Raw genomic sequence first — 20,176 nt, forward strand, 5'->3', positions numbered from 1 at the left:
TCTCTTTTTGGCTCTTTGACTCAACATACCTGTGAGAATATTTTTTCTCTGATATGAAGGCATCTGCTTTGCTCTTCAAATTGCAACACAAAACTAGCAAACAATATCTCATACTTTACTTATTAGAGTTGTGTAGCCTATGTACCCTTGTAAAAATACATATAAGCTGATATACATATAAGTGACTCATATGTATAGTATAGACAGTAGCTGTCAACAAAGAAAAGGTTTGCAACCCCAGGTCTATAATGAGTGTGGGAGATGTCCTTGGTGCTGATTCTGTTCTTGCCAAGGCTGCTAGCTCTCTTTGTCACCAATCAGCCCTGAATGTCTACCCAGAGTCTGGTAGCTGTCTATGGTGCTGAACAGTGCTGAACCTGCCTGTGTTGTGTCTGTCCTTGGTGCTGCTAAGTGCAGAATTTGTCCATACCAAGACCCGGAGATTTCTTTGTGACTGATCGGTGCATATCTGTGCTGAGTGGGACCTGTTGTTGGATCTTATCACTGCTGAATCTACCGTGCTGTGTCTGGGAGATGTCCTTGGTTCCAATCAGTGCTGAATGTCCCTCCATGCTGAGATGTGTTCTATTTTCTGTCCTCTCATTTTGTGCTATATACTGTACAAGGCTGAAAGCTTGATGTATGGTGTTGCTAATTCAAGGTAAAATACTTATATACGTCAGATACACCTTTTTGAACAAGGACAGCAGCACAGAACTAGCAGCAATCCCAATCATTCTTATTTCCTTTGCATAACTGACACATGCTGATGCTTCTTGCATTTCTTATGCTTATTGTTCCCTATTTTGTCTTACTGTTTGTTACTATTTAATGTTTTACAAAAAAAATCCAAATACAATACCTTCAATTCTCTTTCTGTCCACTTTGTCCAGAGGAAACTGATTAGTGTTTGCACCACAGAAATTAAGAAGTGAAACTGAACTGCATTCCATTGCCAGTTTTAAAATCCATAATTTTTGTAATGTATTTTATAGTAACAGATTCTGTTACAGAATGCACTGTCAGCCAATTCCAACTGGTTTGAACCAATTAGAACTAAGAAATGGGCAATGACACATATCAGGTGGAAAATGATTTGCAACAAGTGTGTGTTTGAATAAAATGTACAGTATTTACTGACTTCTTCAAATGAGTGCTGAACTTTTCATCTCATCAGTGGATGTTGACCTCCAGCTTTTAAGTTCCTTAATGGTCATCTCCTCAGTCAAGGTCATATCCACCGAACCTTGAAAGATTATTTTTGGTTGTTTTTTTTTTTTTTCAAATTGAGCTTTCCTGCACTTCAACATCAGTGATGGACAAAGAAAAGACAGATTAATGAGCTGTACCAGTAAAATAAAGGTGATGGTGGTAGCAGCAATACCTGTAGGAGTCATTTTCAGGTTCTTAATTGATTCAAAACTGTTTAGTAAATGACACTTGTACAGAGATAGCTATTTTTTCCCTTTGGCCCAATCTGTTCCTTTTTCTGGACTACATTATCTGGAGTAGGGATCTGTATATAGTGTGTATGTGTGGTGTCGGTGGACCAATAGGTGGCACTGATAGACTCTATTCTAGATTTTTCAAACAAAATATCCCAGTAGAGTGATGGGGGACATTGCATTGTGACATCCATTTAATGTGATGTTCAACTGAGCACCTACTTACTTAGTTATTAAAAATCCCATGGCAATAAGTATAAAAGTAGTAGTGCTAATGTTGACATCCTGTCAAGATTCAACCCTGTGCTTGAACAATCTGGCATTCCTTAGTTCCCTTCTAATTGAACTTCTTTATCTGATCTGCTATATAGTGAATCTCCTGGTTACCCAAGTGAGTCATAAATGACATTAGTCCTCTTCTACATGTGAAGTACTTTGAGATGCTTTGGGATGAAAAGAACTATACTTACTATTTATTACATATGATTAGTACTAATTACAACAGCTTTTATGCCTAAGTGAAATGCACATCCCCAAGCCTCTCACGAATGTAAAGATTCAATATGATATAGAGTTTGTTATCAACAGAGCTCAATAGTATATTATGTAATCTGATGACTGTCTTGTTACATAAGAATGAAGTGTTATGTGAAAGCTACACGCTAGCTTTAATAAAATGCTTCAAAATCATTTATGAAGAAGGTGAGAATGCGGTGCCACAGGATTACAATAAGCAATTGCACGAGAAGTATAAAAATAAATGCTGGACAGATTACAAATTATACTATTTAGACATCTGAGTTATTTAATTTACAACTGAAAAACTTTTCTCTGTCAAGCACTGTTATAGATTTATGAATTAAGTGAATTAAGCTTTTATATTAGTAGCAACAGTTGCAGTAAAACACTGCTTTGTCAAGACTACAAGAGCTTTCCAGCTTACCAACTCAGTAAGACATTGAGGTGCTGTCTGTGTGACTATGTCTGGCAATATAGATCAACAGGACCAAGTAGCAATTAACAAAGTCCAGAAACATGAGGTGGTATACATCATACAGTTTTGTTATAATGAGTTATATACCATGCCTTTACTTTGGGGGCATGAGATTACTCTCAGGGTAGGAGTGTGTCCTGAGCCTACTGTCTCTCTGACAGATGTCAGGTGTAACACTGACATAAGCGATACTGTATTTATTTTTCCCCATTTGGAGTATTGTATTGTATTGTATTGTTTTGTGTTGATCAAGATGGCCACCAGTCACCTTTCCTGTTTGTAGTATCACACAAATGATCTTAAAGGGAAAGGTTACTGGTGAGCCATCTATAAATAACCGATGTAAGGTTAGGTGTTTTGTTTAAGCGAATATATCACGGTTGCATGACTCTGTTAAAATTTATAAGGTTTTTTGGGATTGTTGAATACTTTATTTTGAAGAAACTGCCCATCTCTGTTAAGAAAATGTGAGCGAGTCCCTTTAAGAGGATGGTCCTTAGAAGAGGACGGGCTATAAAAGGGACTGGGAGAGCTCAGTATGGAGGATGGTGCCTTGGAGGAAAGGTGTGGAGAGTACTCCTGTGAGGGTTTTTTTTTGTTATCCCTATTTTTTTGGCAATAAATCCAGTTTTGTTTGCATTTGAAGACTGCTTGTGGGAGTTTCTTTTCTTTTGAGCCAAGCCTGGTCACTTGGCCGGTGACAGTGCTCTTAGCACATACAGAGAAATTGTCATACTCATTCATTCCATGTATAATAGACCATGACCACAATGTGAACCCTACATTGTGATACAGAAGCAAGTTGAACCACAAGTTGAACATTTGGGTACATGATTTGTTACTCTGAAAATGACAGTGGTCTTCTGATTAAGTGTCCCACCAAGCCAAGTGTGATAGCACTGCTTTGTCATTGGAAGTGGTTAATTCTGTAAAGCCTTTCAGTCTGATTCTACTGAAAAATGAATCTGCTGGACATAAAAGTAATCCTTAAAGAGTCTTTCTTCTGTTCTTTATTGGTATTTTGTTCTTTTGCCCACTCCTTATTGAATTTGATTGTATTTTTCTTTCATTCCATTCTCTTTCTCGGTCCTGTTTGTTGTGCATTGTAACCAGTTTCATTTAAGACCACTGACGAACACCAGATACTAAGCATGCGTGACATTTTTAAAAGTCTGCAGATTGAAGATGCATGTTGATATGGACAGAGATTATACTGCACCATAAATTGCATTATGCTTTAAACAGATTCTGTTTTATTACATCTCTTTTATTACAGCCTCTTCATAATGCCATTCAGATCTTATCTACGTGTAAAGAATATTATTCTTATTGCCTCTTCACATTGAGTGAACAACAAATATGAGGAAGGCTGTGAAGTAATTTTATGAAGTGTGTGTGTGTAAGCCAAACAACATTATAATAAAACAAGAGAGCAATTATCATTACTGATAATTATCATCATTATAAATGCACTGTCATTTGAAGATGCACATGATTTTGAATGTTTGATGAGGATGTGCTTTTTTAAAAGGTCACTGCAAATATAAAAGCTCATTTGGGTCTGAGTCAATAGAGAAATAGTTGTTCAGTTCTGAAATAAATTGTCTTTGACATTACAGTTAATCAGAACAAGATCCCACATAACTTTTTAAGATGTTTCGCTAACAAAATCAGACACCACATACAATTTATTGTTCAAGGTTTTTGTCAGACTACAAGACATCTTCTGCAACCCATGATAATGAAAAATGAGATGATGAGATCATGACCACTAATGACTACCCATGTACGGGTAACAGTTTTACCAAAGTAATGATAATTTCTTCAAGAGGGCTGTGGGTGAAGAACAATAGCAGTTATTGTTGGAACCACGTTCTCCAGAAAGCTGTGTGGAGTGACCTTCTGTCTTCAGACTCCTGACCAAATGTTGGAAGAGGTTGCTGTGTCAAAAAAAGAACAGAGCCTCTACTGTTTATGACACAAGAGAGTGAAGGAAGAAAGACCATTGGACACATTGGGTATGCTATGTTTTTTTTAAATTGATAGAAAGAACTTGTTAATTTTAAAAAATTGTAAGCAGCTCAGCTGCCTTATTATTTATAGAGGGGATATTTTGGGTTATGTATCTAGGGTTTGGAAAGAGTTAGGATTTTGTTTTGTTTTCCCTCATTGTAAATAAGAGAGCATATTTCCACATCATGGCTGTGTTTGTGAATTTCTTTTCCGAGACATGCCAATCAAAAGATCCCTGTTCTGGCTTTCTATCCCCACGTGTTCCACAGGCTATGAAAATATTATTTTAGCAGATGTACAGACAGTCCCCATTATAAGTCTAACTTATAACGGTTCGCACTTACATCATTGATGAATTTTTTTACTTGATGTAAAAAAGCTCTGCACTTATGTTGTTTTTTAAGGCACCCAAAGGTAGCAATGTAAATGGTCCATGGATTATTTTGTTCCAGAAATCCAAAAATATTGTGAAGACCAAAATTTAACATTAAAAAGTCTTGTTGTAGACAATGGTGTTGCACTTGACTTACATTATGAATCGTTATGCCCCAACAATAAAATTGAGTTTTTACCACCACACAGTACATCACCGCTATTGGATCACGGAGTGATTTCTAACTTTAAATGCATGAACAGTGTGTGTAAAATAAATCTACCCTGAAGCAGGGAGTGACTTTGTTGGTTATGACGAGACACCATACTGTCATACTGTACATATCATTTTCAAATCATGGTTCAGTCATGGTCAGTTCTGGTATCTTTTGACCTACTGTATTTCAAATTTAAAGGCTCATACATTGATTTAATTATGAGGATCAGTCTTCTTCAAAGGAAATTCCTAATTTTTTGCCTGTTTAATTTTTTTTAACTTGTCAGGTATCACTTAAAATGTGAATAACTTTTTGAAGACACCTCAATTACCCCATTCCTGCCCTGGCCTTAAATTTCACCCTCAGCTGTTACAGTGGCAAGCACTGGAAATGGAAAAACTACTGATGATCAGCCTTGGCTGTCTTTCTTCAGACAAATGAGCTTGGTATCTGCTACGTACAGCAGTGTTCTACAAACACGGTGTGTCTCATTACACAATATAAAACACAGTTTATACACTGCAGCCTAAATGTGCAAAGTCCGTTTGTGTAGATAGTAAGAAATGTAAGATATAAAATTGGACTGACAAGTTAACAAATTCAATGAGTTTTTTTATTGGGTTCCTCACTGATTGTGTTTTTGTTGTTATATGCTGGTAAAAGGGAGAGCAATCAGTTAAACCCTTCAAGTAATTTGTGCACCAGCCTCCAAGCTTCTGCTACACTGGGTGAGTCTGAATATGAAGACTCGCAAGTGAGCTACATTGAAGAGCAGTGGGCGAAGATTTTACACGGGCAGCATAGAAATAACAGGTTGTGTTCTGGAAATGAAAACCTCAACCAGCAAAAAATCAGGGATATTCAGGCAGAGGGGTTAATCCACTGCTTGAAAATTGATTTCAAGAAAACCTCTAGGAAATGAAGTAGTGATGGCAGGAATGCCAATGTACAAGGCAGTAACCCTAGTGAGATGAAACATGTCTATATTTTATCCCATAAGTAAAACCCAAATGGTCCTGTTATCACCAGGCTCAGTGATTCAGCCTTCAGGCTTGTAGCTGTGTCCTCCTGGGAGACTAGAAAAGAAGGCCTTCTATTGTGCTGTATCTGTGATGCTTTGTCCTGCGACGTGTGAACCTTGTTATCCCTTTTTAAATAATAAGGCGCCACGCAGATCATCCATCAGCAGCAGGCAGGGTCGCCGCGATTCAATTAGGTCCTGATTGAAATTACATGCATGTCCTCTGAGGCTGTAAATAAAAGGACTGGCTGCCTTTGTGCTGCAGCTCCAGAAAGGCCTTGCCCTTTTGCATGCACAAGCATGCTTAACTAACAGGCACGCATGCTTATGACCGTGGCAGCTGGAATTTTCAGAGCGTGAAGGTCAGTGATGGTGAAAAGTTTGTTTGTAAAACTTCAGACTTGACATTGCCCTTGTCAGATTGGGCAACTATTTGAATGAAGTATTAATACAAATGATTACATGTTATGGCCCTAGGCGGCATGGAGGCACAGTAGTTAGCATTGCTGCCTCTCTGCGCTGGGGATCTGGGATGCTTACTGTGCGGAGTTTGTATATTCTACCTGGGCTCATGTGGGTTTCCTCAGTGTGCTCCAGTTTCCTCCCACAGTCCAAAGACATAGTTGTAGGTTGATTGGCTTCTGGGAGAATTGGCCCTGGTGTGAGTGTGTATGTTTCTGTATATGGATGTTTCCTGTGATGGACTGGTGTGCTATCCAGGCTGTACCCCAACATGCAACCATTCCTTGCAGGGGTAGGCTCTAGTCCCCCTTCCACCCTTTCTTAGATAAAGAGGTTAGAAAATGGATGGATTTTATGGTCACCGTGTATTTTATTTCCAATGTTGCATGAACAGAATACATACTGTAAAGAATTTACTAATACAAAACAAGAGTGTATACCATCTGGTCTTGGCTTTCCATTGTCTCTGTGAGGTGCGATTCCAGTAGCACCACACTAGCCCTGAGTTACATGAATGTACAGTAGATGAATTACTTTACTAAATCGCAATAACCTCACTATAGTTCTTGAGACAGACATGCCTTCATATTTATAGACCCTTTAATTCTGCCAATCAGAAGGCAATGTTTTGCGTATTTGGATTAACACAGAACAGCTGCCTCTTACTATATGGTATTTGGAGAACGCACTTTCAGAATGGAGTGATAACAAAGATAGCGAAAGTGCATTTAAAAAACAAGAAATTAAGGTATAAATATAACATCATAAGTAGCAGTGCATATTTTAACATGCCGATTACAGGAACATGTCATGTGTAAATGTAGCTTACAGGAGGTAAGGAGAGTTAGAATGTTAATATTTTGTTGTTAATTTGGAGGCCACGCTTCTTCCTGAAACACCCTGTAACTGTTTCCTTCTGTTACATGCTGACAGAATGGTCAATTAAAAATCTGCTGCTCTCCAGTTGTTTACCTAATTATAATTAAGTTTGTTTTGCAGCTACTTTAGAGAACAGAGAAAACACCATTCTGAGCCATCTTAGGTTCCTGAAGTATATTCCACCTGTATTTGTGAAGAAATACAGACCCTTAAATAACTTAGTACATTAAATGTATTGGCAAAATGAATCAAACGCAAAATGATATTTATATTTCCCAGATGAGCCAAGAGGATATTATTAATGTGCTGACAGCCTCTATTGCTTGAAAGTGGCTCTGCACCCAGTCGAGGTGAAATGTTACTTTGGTGAGAGGATGATATGGATTCCCTATTACTCCAGCAAAAAATAAAATGGAAGATCGATAGAAAATTACTCCAGGCCACGAGACGGTGGCAAAATTCATTTTGGTCTTGAGAAAAAGCAGAGACCTTGTTTGTTTTCCCTATCCTTGCAGAACTATTACAAACCAGACAAAAACAAAAAAGTGTGCTTTGATAAAAGCAAAAAAGTCAAGCCCTATCAAACAGGAGCAGGAGGAAGCATAGCATTCTTGATTCAGCTTTGATTCATATTCGTTTTCTTATCAAAGAGGACAAATTGACTGCTCCAGGCTGTTTGTGAAGACTTGTTGATATTTCTGATTATCTAACCAGTCTGACTTAACGCAGTGTGCAGCACAAAATTTATGTTGTTTTTATAATTAAAATAGATTAATATTAATCATCATCACAATCCTTGTCACTGTCAACTACTGGCCTCATTTTCTTTCTATTGCCTTTTGCCACTCATTTCTTTTCCCTTTTTCGCAGTTTTCATTTTCTTTCCTCTCTTTTCCTTCTCTATTTAGCTTCTCATTCTTTTCTCCTCCAGACAGCAGAAAGTTATTATTCCAGATTAATGGATGCTCTGATATCTTTCTCATCAGTGAAATTCTTTAGATCTTCAGCAGTTTAATTTGTGCCATGTGTCCACCTGCTCTACCAATGAAGTAATGTAATTGGGCAGTCTTGGATTTTTATTAGGAAGTCATTTGGGTTGTCAGGATATGAGCTGTTAATAGCTCAGGCCTTAAGCTTTCTGGTTAGGCATGTTGTATGACAGTGAAAGCGGAAACTCCACCACTAATTTGTAGCTGCCTTCTATCCATTAGCAGTTGCCTGGGCTCTAAACCAGTGGCTCTTGTTCTGTAAATACTGTCCAGATTAATGCCAGAAGAGGTTAAATGAATGCCTTTTAATCCCTGCATGCCATATTATCCAAACATAATCTCGTCAAACAGAGAGCTACAAAGCCTAATATTGCTGTGACCCTGAATAATCCTGTGGAAGCTAGCTGTTATTAAATCATTTTTATGGGGTTTGGCGATTTTAACAGAATGACCATACTGTGACAAATTTCCATAGAACAGGCTCTTCATAGAGCATTGCACAGGATGATCCTGTGATTGTGTCTGAATGTATTATACAGTACATGTAGTCTGGATGTGTTGCTCTGGAGTTGGAATGTGTTAAAACAACATCTTCTCACATAGGAGTTTCCCACACATTTGCCACCCTTCTTCATGGGCACCTCCATAATGAACTAAATCAAGCTGTGAATTCTGTTTTGTAAGGGTTCTCCTTTTTTCAAAGGTACTTAATTTAATATATCAGCTCTTTGCAGCTAAGTATTATATCAGTAGTTTGGTCAAATGCAAATTAAAGTTTATTTGACATAACTCACCTGGCTGAAGAAATTCTAATCTGACCATGAGTAGGAGACTCATAGAAACCTTTCTGCTCTGCAGGGAATGAACCAAGGAGATGCCGTAAGGTTGAAGATGAGTTAGAGGGAGAGGTATGAGAAAGATGCACAAAAGGTTGACCAGGAGGCTAGATATTTATGTGAAGGAGAGCAGAGGTGGGTGAGATTATATTGTGACCTCTACCCAAACATTGGTTTAAAAAACCCATAGTTAGAGAGGATTTTCTAAAACAAGGGAATGCTTGAACATTGAGCTCTAGGAGACACACTCCCATGATGGTTCACCTTCCCAAACAATTGTCTTCAATGAACAAGACCTCTTCATGACTTTGAAGATCAGCTTCCATACAAAAGTTCAAAAAGAACAAGTGTCAATTCAAAGGATGAATTGCAAGAATATTCCAGTCCGAATCAGGTTAAAATGACACCAGGGTAAAATGGAAAAGGGGTGAAGTGTACAGTATGTCACAACATTCAAACATCATAACGTCATCCCTAAAACACAGAACTGTATGTCACAAAACAACTTGTGAGTTTCAGTTCAACGGGGTACTTCCCTGTTTTTGGCACTGGGAGACTTTCTTCCTGTGTTTTAATTACTCAATGTACTATGTCAGATGAACCACAAAAGTTTAAAACTCACGTCTCAACCCCACGTGGCATGAAATCCATGATGTGGCTGTGCTCTTGTCTGCTGGTTGCTATTCTGCACTGGAGCAACCCATATTTGTCCATAATTTTGAGCAGACACAGCAACAAAAAGCAACCCTTGATCAATCCCTGATCCCTTTAATGAGCAAGATGTGGGATGACATTGAACATCTCCACATGGTGTTACAAATGGTTGAGAACCCAGCCAGTTCGCTCTTGCTTACATTGTTCAGCAGGCTGATTATATTTAGTCATAATCATCTATAGTGCCCTGCAATCCTGTAATCATTCACAAGATGCTAGCATGTGTGTAATGCAGCACAGTTGTGCCTTCAAGGGCACTATTTGTCCAACATCACACTCACTGAGGACACTCACCGCTCAATGCCAGCTGCAGGTGCTCCCACTGCACCATGACTTTTCCCATCAGCATTGAGTTTCATCTTGCATCATCCCGCTCAAGAACTCCCTAGTGCAGTTCACCAAACGGCAAGCTGGTCTGCGCATTCTATTCAACTCCTTATCTTCTAAAAGCATAAGAACTTTGTGAGAATTTGAAAGCAAAAACAAACAAAAAAATGCTGATATGGAACCAACCTAACAAATCTTAAAGAATGGAGCTTGTCGTGCAATGGGACAACCTGTCAAGTGTTCGCAAACCTGCTGTGATTTAAGCAAGGGCTGCAGCTTCTGATCGTAACTGCACTGTGGGTATTGGGGACTCATGGTATGAGAACTGACAGATGGCTTGACAGGGCTATCTCGGAGGGTAGCAGTGAGATGATTCGATTGTTGGGTATTTAAACTGAGGGTCTAGAAAATGTCATTCGAAACTTTTAACAGAGAAATAATTCTACCCACAGTGTTGCATGCTTTTTCATGGAAATAAAACATTTCAAACCTTGTTTGAAAATATTTCAAAAGGGTGGGCTTTGTGAAGAAGCATGTGTTCCATAATTTTCGTTATAGAAAATCTGGAGTGAATGCTGTAGGAGGGAGAGATATAGTACTCTTTATTTCCACATAGCAAAGAGATCTCACTGGTGAAAGCAGTGGAAAAGAGAAAAGGAAAAGATTAGACCAAGCAGTTCTAAAACAATCTGATAGCTGATGAATGCCTGGCTGTTAAATAGCTTACGAGTAAGGAGCTCAGAGGTTTAATTCATGGGACGAGCCGTGTGCAATAGCTGATGCTAATCCCATTCCTTCAGAAAATTAATTTGGAAAAGAAGATCAGATAACAAGACATTTTTAAACAGGGAAAACTGACTAATAAATCAAAGACTGACTCCTGATGAAGCTCCTCTGACGTAGGGGCATTAACAGTTGTGCTCCTGGTATTTTTCGCAAACGATCTCCGGAGCGCTCGTAATGAATGGAGGCATTCATGCATTACAGCAGCTTCAATTTAACCCCCGCTATACCAGAGGAGACATGGAGCACAGGAAACAATTTTTATTTTGGAATTCAGTACAATCTGTATTCTACTCCAGGCAAATGCTGTATGATAATATTTGCTTCACAAAATATAATACAATCTTATATTTCCAGTTATAATGAAAAATCCAGTTCAAAATCCCAGGGAATAGTCAGCAAGAATTTGTCATTTTTTTATCATAGCCCTTTTGTGAGAGCTTCTGTTCTATTCAAATGACAAAACAAAGCCATTATTTTTGGATGACATACAGAATGTGGTTTCAGATTTTTGTGCTGGCATATCAGCTGTGGGCTCAGGCATCAAAATGACTAGTTGTTTTTTTTTTTTTGTACTACAATAAATACTGGCATGCCTGCTCATTGTTGTTATCTTGATGGTCCAAGCACAAAAAGATGATCATAAGACATTGTATGAAAGGATTTTAAACAAGACAAGCCAATTCACCCTGTCACTCCATTGTAGCTGGCAAAATGATCCTTTATCTTTCATGAAGTCATGGCTTTAGCTCTCACCTGCAATATTTATTATGGAACCCATTTGACTTAAAATGACTGTCCCAAGCATAAAAAATATGTGAGGCAATTCCAAGATCAAAAAAGAGCAGATGCAAACACAGCAGTTTTAGATAGTCCTGCCTTGCAATTCATGGAGAGTCTGTCCCAGATACTTATGCTGGAAGTTACTACTTCCTTTGTAGGATAGCTTGCCTACTATTTTCCAGAGACTTTACTATAATTACGCAATGAATTTAGTGTGCTTTACCATTGATGACACGCGCTATACCATGTACTTTACCACGAACAAAACATGCAGGTAAGCATTTCATTGTACCCAGGCACATATGACAATAAACTTGAACTTGATAACATACCAGGATATTTATCTGTCCCTTCTAATGATTTTTCACTTCACTTTACTCTGCTTTTACCTTGATATACCACAGTAAACCTTTAAAGCAGCTATACCACAGTAACTTGAGTATTGAGAGAAAATTGTTGTATTTGAGGAACTGAATAAATGATAGCAATAGTCCTAATTTAGTTCAAGAAACCCCCCTCATGCTGCTTGACAACCTCTTCCCATGTAATTCATCTCTGTCCACGCCTAGGAATTCTTTGCAGCTCTCCTTATGATGTTATGATGACACCACTATCCTAGTGTCTCTTCCAATGCTGTTCAATTTCCCTATTGTTTCTGCACTCTAGCTACAGCTTGAACCTGTACATGTGTCCTGTATTCTGTCCAGCTAATCTGAAGTATCAAACACCAAACCCACAGTTCAAATGCAGTCAAGTGCTGTTCATCTGCTTTTTAAACCACCCAGTGTTAAGAGCAATACTTCACCCAAGGAATAATATCACACAGGACCTATTTCATCTCCACATTAGTATCTTCTGATTTCCATATGGTAGTGAGTCTGCTCATCTATTGGTAATCGTGCCCTAATTTCCAACCTTGACATCAGAACAAAAATACATTTCACTGGTTGGAGCCATCTATCTACAGTAGCTACTGAATTTGACTGCAAACTACAGACTGGTTAATCAGAACTCCTCCGAAATCTTTTCCAGATCTTCTTTGCTGTTTTTTGTCTAACAGCACAAAGTCATCTCAATAGCTAAACTCCCAAACCACAAGACCACTAATTATACACACACTGCAAGGTGGTATTTTTCCTATGCATATGATCTTTTTACATGGAACCACATCAGGGAGTTCATGTGCTTTTCATCCATAACCTTTTGCTTTCTGGGTCCTTCACCTGCTTTTTTTCCTTAGTACTTTCTCTATGATATTTTACAATGCCAGCACTGCATCCATTGAGCACAGATCTATATTGTACCTATTCAATTAGAGGAAGAGGCTAATGCATTATGTCAGGTCTCTATACATCTGTAAGCTTGTATACAACTCTCCCACAGTGCCCCTCCAAAGAAACAAAATTATTATACATTTGTGCTCATGCAGATCTTCTCAGAAGCTTTCTTTGTGTCCCGTTTTTTTGGCACAGTGCCTCCTTTAGTATTTCTGTAGATAGCAAATTTTTGCAACCAAAGTTTGGTGTGGTTTCCAGGAGGCTCAGGAGGAATCTAACGTGAATAACTTCATCATTTATTTTTCCTGTTTCTTTCAGATGCGCATAGGATTGCATTGTGGCTGCTGAATATTATAGTTCTTGATGGTTATATTAGATTCTTTTAAAATTGCTCCCCATTCTGTTTCTTGCAATTTTTTTTTCCAAAGGTTAATGTTATCTCCTTTTGCATTATGAAGGTGCTTGGTGTGATATTTTTTAAATTATGATTAAACTCTGGAGAGAAAAAGAAGAGGCTTGCTTGTCTCCTTGGGTCTCTCTGCCTCTTTCCATCAGCAAATGAGTCAAGTCACAATCCTCCAAATGAGTTAAAACAGTGCCCAACCTCCGATTGGGCAAAGATCACTTTCTTTGGAGATTCAGCTTTCTTTGGAGGTCTTTCACTGTATGAAGAACCTACAGTCACACCAAGAGTGTTTAAAAATATGTAATCACTATTGATATTTCCACCCTCTTGCAGAATGGACTTCTTAGGAATGAAAGTTTTTATGCAGATAAGCTCATCTGAAAATAATAATAAAATGCCCATGGATGATGCCAAATTTAAGAGAAGAAAGTCTTTTAAAAAATCCAAAGAAAAGAAAGTGTAAGCAGAAATCCCTACACATCAAAGGAAAAATAGAGGTTTATTCCATGCTGAAAAGAGAAAAAAATGTAGATTTATAGATTTTAAAGAATATATGCCATGTCCTGTTCAAAATGGTCTGGCTACACAGAGAGGCTCAAGTGTTGAGTTTATAATATATTGACCAGTGAGTATATATACAGTATTCCATGGTGTTTTTCCATGTATATTACAAGTGGAACTGGGAGCCATTCAGGGGAATGTCTGCCAGAAACATGACCAACAATTTTAAGGGAAACAGAAATCTTCCTTTTTCAAGAACTTTACACGTCAACCCACTGCTTTTCTAAACACTTCTCTAGTCTTAACTGGATCCATCCAGGGGGCAAACTCTAAGTCTCTGCTGTGGCAAGGTGGCGCAATTAGTCCAGAGCTAACCATGCACAAAACAATTAAAAAATAAAAAGAACATTAAGAAATGACAAACTGCGAGAAGGATCAGAGAACAAGTCACGTACTGGCTTTTCTTTCTGAGCAAGTGAAGCCCACTGGCTCTCTCCTGGGACAAGACAGAGCAGCAGCGCGTAGCTTACCTGTCAGAGACAGACCGGAGAGCGAGGGAGAAGCAGAGGGGTGAAACAAGAAGGCCACAGCCATTTGTGTATGAAGAAGAAGAGAAAATCATACAATTCTGAAAAGAGAACTCAAGTACAGCATACAGCTAGCTAATTAATTAGGTTTCTGCCTTCTTGTAACAATCCTTTTTAATAACCTCACAGCAGAACTCTCTTTTACCTCATTTTAAGGCAGGGTTAAAAAAATATTTTAAAATCACGGGAGAGTTTTTCATGAAAGTCTAGGAGACATAATAACAAATAACTTTCACCCCTGCTATTCACTACATCACTTCCCAAAAAGCTATGAAGACCACAGGAAGGTCTTCTCTCTTTCTTGCCTTTCTGTATCCTTTTTCAAACCATCTTAACCTGTGCAGTTGCCTCCCTGGTTAATTCCTCATTTTGCAAGTTAAGCACCCTAACTTCCTTATCCTCTGGCCAGGGGGTTGACCCTCAGCTAAGCAAGTTAATTCACAGATTTGTATGTCTAACTTCTCAAAAAAACATTCTTAAATACATTTTCATGTTGATTGTTAATGAATTCTTTTAATGTAGTGAATTTCGGTCTTTTTTTATATAAATCATTAATTCTACATTTCTCATATTCAGTCAGAACAATCTGAATCAAAACAGAGAAATTTACGGCTGAAAAGAATTTCCTTTCACAAAGTGGTTGATGTTTGGATCAAATTTCCATGGATCAAAATGTCTTTGAATCCTTTCTTAATTGGTAAACTTTCTTATAGTACGTTTTAAAGAAGGTTATGTTTCTGTGTTTATGTCTGTAGTGATACCACGTAGGGATTTCTCACATGCACAGTTTGAGTATATATTGAGAGTACTGATAGCAGGTTGTTGTTCTCTTCAGCAAGGGTGCTCACAACAAATCTGTATCTCAGTCTGCTACACTGCTCAGTCTTATGAGGTTAATCAAAATGTACTGATCTTACATCTAGTCTCGTGTGAATTTTTTTATGTAATTGTTTTGTCTGTTAAGTATTGTTTCTAAAGACAAAGGTGTCACTCAAATGAATGTAGAATATTCCTACCCACCCATTTTTGAAAAGAAACTCATTCCTGCTAAGTCGCTGTACCTGTCTTTAACAAAAAAAACAATGTAACAGTATTACAGCAGTCTACAGACTTCTATATGCATTGATGATTTTGTCATGTTTGTCTAGATCTATGAGAAAAGTGAATTGCACTATTTAGTTTTAACAGCCTCCCCTAACCTGAGGTCTTGCTCTCCATAGTCCCTCTAAATCCCTTCCTGCTGTTCAGATTCATTCAGGCATCGTACTTAAACAGGGGGAAACTGACGAGATGCTCCTGTCTGTGCTGCTTTCAGCTTCACAGTGACTTAAATTCTTAAGCCCTGATTAAAGATGCCTCAGCCATTAACTGGCAATCTTAGCTGGCTTAACAAAGCTTCAGGGGTCCTTGGTTCACCATTACAGGCGGAAACAAGTCATTTAGACAGAGGGAGATGGAACTGCAGTCTGACAGCAAATAGAGCAGTTTAAGCTGGCAAGACGAGTAATGTAGTGTCAAATCTTTTATTTTTAGGAAGCTTTTGCATTTTAAGAACAAATAAAGAAATTCTGTCTGGTTTCATCTTTTAAAAAAAGCTTGTATTTTTAGCCAAATCTCCTTGCCTTCGACAGTTCAGACATTTACTAATAATATCACTGGAGCTTAACATTGGGTACAGGAAGATCCTGTAAGTAATTCTGGTCTTCTGGTTTCAGTGGAGACCTAGGTCATTCATTTAAATAAATAGTTTTTTTTTTCATTTTCACTAACAGGTTCCATTCTTCTGTCTTTGCAGCTATGGCGATATGGTCCCGAAGACAATCGCAGGAAAGATTTTTGGCTCCATCTGCTCCCTGAGTGGGGTTTTGGTAATAGCCCTGCCTGTCCCTGTCATTGTGTCCAACTTTAGCCGAATTTATCACCAGAACCAGAGAGCAGATAAACGCCGGGCGCAGAAGGTACAGGTGAAAATGATTTAATATTTGATGAGCTCTCACGTCCTTCAGGGTGATACTGGTAATGTTTTTTTAACATCTTTATCTCCGTTACTTTTATGCGAGTGGGCTGATGAATCTTAGGAACTAGACACCTGAGTATGCTGCTAAAGTAACTCTCCTTCTGGTTCTGTAAGAATGTATGACTCCTTCCCAATGGGTGTCTGTGTATCTGTCTTTGTGTACAATACTGTACATGTGTGTTACAGGACTCTTGTAGTACAATGTTGCACCAATTTCTGATTTTACAAGATACAAGCTGAAAATTGTCCTGGTTAAACTGAAAATGATTGTATTTACAGTAATTAATTTTTATCTTCACATGACTGTCTATACAAATGTACTTTAATTAAGGTAGCAGACTTGAAATATCTTAGTCCTAGTGTTGGCTTTTATATATACTTAAGAGCTTACAGCTCAAAACAACTGAAATATACTGTACCAATCCTCTGCTTTCCTCTTTTTTTTTCTTCTATTGATATCAAATGGGACTCTTCTCCCAAAAGGACAAGGGGACATGATAAACTGGGGCTCTTGTGTTACATTGTAACCCAACCCAGAGACCCCACTAAGGAGGTGTCCAGAGAAGCATAGGGTCCCCAGGAGCTTGAGAAATCACTGCAAACTTCTGAACATACAGGCCGGGCAAACAGGGGATCTGGCTGTGCAGTCTGATTGAAAGATGCTCAGCTATCTTCTCTTACATGAAGGGTATCCCTAACACTCATTAGCAAGAAGGCTCATTTGTTTATATACACTAATGAAGTGTTAAAGGAGTATTACGTGCTGGCTATGAAGGGCATATAGAGCTCAGACCTGGTTAATTAACATGCCCCAAATCAAGAAGGCTTGTAAAGGTGACTCAGTGTTAATAATGTTTTGCAGAAGTAAAAAGATTTTTTCCAGCCATTAACCTAATGGCTCTATTCAGAAGCACTTTTTAATTTGACTATAGATTCATTTTATGCATGGCCACCCCTCCAACACTCCCCACCCCCTTGAAAGAAGGTTATGTAAGACATTATTTTAATAACTTAAGAAAGGTTACAAATGAGAGGACGCTATTTAGCCCATCTAGCCCATTTAGTGATTACAGTCAAAAGCATAAGTCCTGGGAAAGCAAAATGAAATTTGTCATTTTGCTGTGTACTAATGAAATGTGTATTTCAGATCAAAAGATTATGCATGATGTGCAGCACAAGTATAGAAATTCAGCTTTGGTTTCTAGATATTACGTTGCATGCTTGTTTAGCCATGTTAGAACAAAGTAATTTGCTGTGTTCAGTCCCCCAATTTCAGGTGAGTACAAGCTATTGACTTATAGGTGTTTCTAATTGCTCAAGTGTTGTATGTTGTGAAAACATGTAAAAAATGACTCTAAACTCATTGGGAAGAAATTCGTTCTGCAACAGGACCCAAGGTGTGCATTGAAGAAGTGGAAACTTTTGAACTGACAAAGTTAATCTCCTGATCGGAGTCCTTTTGAGCATGTATTTTACTTATTGGAGAAGAAACTTAAGTCAGAAAACCTCCAAAACAATAATTGAAAATGGCTGCAGTTAAAGTGTAACGAAGAATCTCAAGTCTGGGGACAAAAACATTTTTGTTTTACCATGGTTTAATGTGTGTGTAAACAATACCCTGTAATTTTGCCTCGTGTTTATCTTTTGGCCTGAAATGTAGATTTGAATTGTACACAGTAAAAATGCCAACTTTCACTTCACTGCCCCAATACTCATGCTTTTTCCTGCAGTAGCTGATTGATCAGAGGCTCTCCTCTGCCTATTTCTTGAAAGAAGCCGGAGTATTGGCTTCAAAAGCATAGTTGGGCAGCTTGTTTCAGACTCCCATAAACCTTTGGGTATGAAAACATTTTGTAGTGGTTTGTTATTGTTATGTCATGGTCTCAAAACTAAAAATAGGCACCAGTATTTTTTAAATCACCTGAGGATATGCCAGTGCTCTGGTCTACTGTATAGCTGCGTTACTGGACAAAAGAATACATATAATATACTGGTCTATTGTCCAGCCACACAACTGCCTGTACAAAGTGATTTATAGACTGTCATGAGAAACAAGGTCAGTGCCTACAGTCTTGTGTTTTCATATAAGTGTAGCAGGCCTGCTTTTCTTTCATTTGCCACGATTCTTAATGGCCTGAGAATGTACAAGACAGGAAGTTTTTGCCAAGACTGCAATAGAAGTGCAGCTGAAGGTTTAACTGTCAGGACAGCGATTGTAGTGCCTAAGACAGACACATTCACTGAGATCATCTTCAATAGCTCCACAGAGCACAATATAAGGTAATAGTGACAAAAGATTTCAAAACATGGAAACCGGCATGTAAGTCATTATATTTTTTTGTGGTGTAAGATCTTCAGACATGCTGTGGCAAAAATGCAAGGCTGTCCTTTTAAAGCCTTTTAAAGCCTACTGCAGCAGCAAATCATCTCTTGCCCTTAGCCAAATTAACATGGGGGAATCATCCCCCCGAAAGATAAGCTATTTCATTTCTCATAAGTGTTTGTTATTGCATAATTAACTTTATTCTAATTGTCTGTAAAATTGCCAAGGGTCCATTGCCTTGCTTCTCATTTTAACGAGTTATGGCAGCTAAAGATGAATCAATTCGACAGTAAATTAGGTTGGCAAAAAACAAGACAATGTATGTTTTTTATTTCCCATTGAATCACTGTCATTGACAAATTAGGGAGGGAGTGAAATCCAATGATCGTTTGGCGAGGATATCTAATTAGCCTGATATGTATTTGTTGTTTTACACAGTAAGAGTGTAAATTATTTCATGGTGCAGAGCCACCAAAATACATCTTCTGTAGTTTTTTTTTTCTTTTGCCTCATTCATGCACAAAAGAAAATCTATAAATAGAAGTCATGGATGATTATTTTTTATGTTTCTGCAAAAAAAACAGGGTTGAATAAAATGAATGGTAGAGGATCTGTAGTACATGAAGGTTTCATTAGGCTTGTTTGCTACTTCACAGGGTGATTATGAATGGTAACGAGAATGGATATTTTAAAAGACAAATTAGTTACTGCATCTTTGTAAGGGATCAGTTTTTCCCATTTCAACATAGAAGCTTTTGAATATGTTCTGTGAACTTATCCAGCTTTGCACAGGTTTGTAAGCTTACTGCAGGTTTAGGGATAATCTGATACGGACAGAAAACAATTTCACATTTTATCTGCACACAACGTTGTCTCCCTGCTCCACCTAACGTTAAGATTTTTCTTTGTTCACATGAGATCTAGCTCACAACAACATTGTTTTTTACAGTATCTGTTTGTCTTATTTAGCAAGTGTAACACCTTCACAGAGGCCATACTGTATATAGCTCTATAAAAGCATTTGTAATCATTTTTCATTATTGCTCCAAGAGACATAAGATATATAAATATATTGAAAACAAATGCATTACTTTTTTGCAGTAGAAGACATATCATAGGATTAAGATCAGAATTAATATTTGTGTTACAGTTAGTGACATTATGTATATTTACATAACTGTAATAACTGTTAGGTCTATTAAAAAAATGGCGATTAAGACTAAATACAT

The 20,176-nt window shown here is 37.9% G+C and overlaps 1 protein-coding gene across 1 annotated transcript in view; it reads left to right on the forward strand.

Moving 5' to 3' along the window:
• The window catches only part of kcnd3 (potassium voltage-gated channel, Shal-related subfamily, member 3), a 159,581-nt gene that overhangs the window by 113,044 nt on the left and 26,361 nt on the right, over positions 1 to 20,176 (forward strand). Inside the window, exon 3 of the mRNA XM_088639987.1 lies at positions 16,403 to 16,571. Within this exon, the coding sequence (XP_088496113.1) occupies positions 16,403 to 16,571 (169 nt within the window). The remainder of the gene's footprint in view (positions 1 to 16,402; positions 16,572 to 20,176) is intronic.

This window comes from Lepisosteus platostomus, chromosome 7 (genome assembly GCF_059453375.1).
Source record: "Lepisosteus platostomus isolate fLepPlt1 chromosome 7, fLepPlt1.hap1, whole genome shotgun sequence".
Lineage (NCBI taxonomy): Eukaryota > Metazoa > Chordata > Actinopteri > Semionotiformes > Lepisosteidae > Lepisosteus > Lepisosteus platostomus.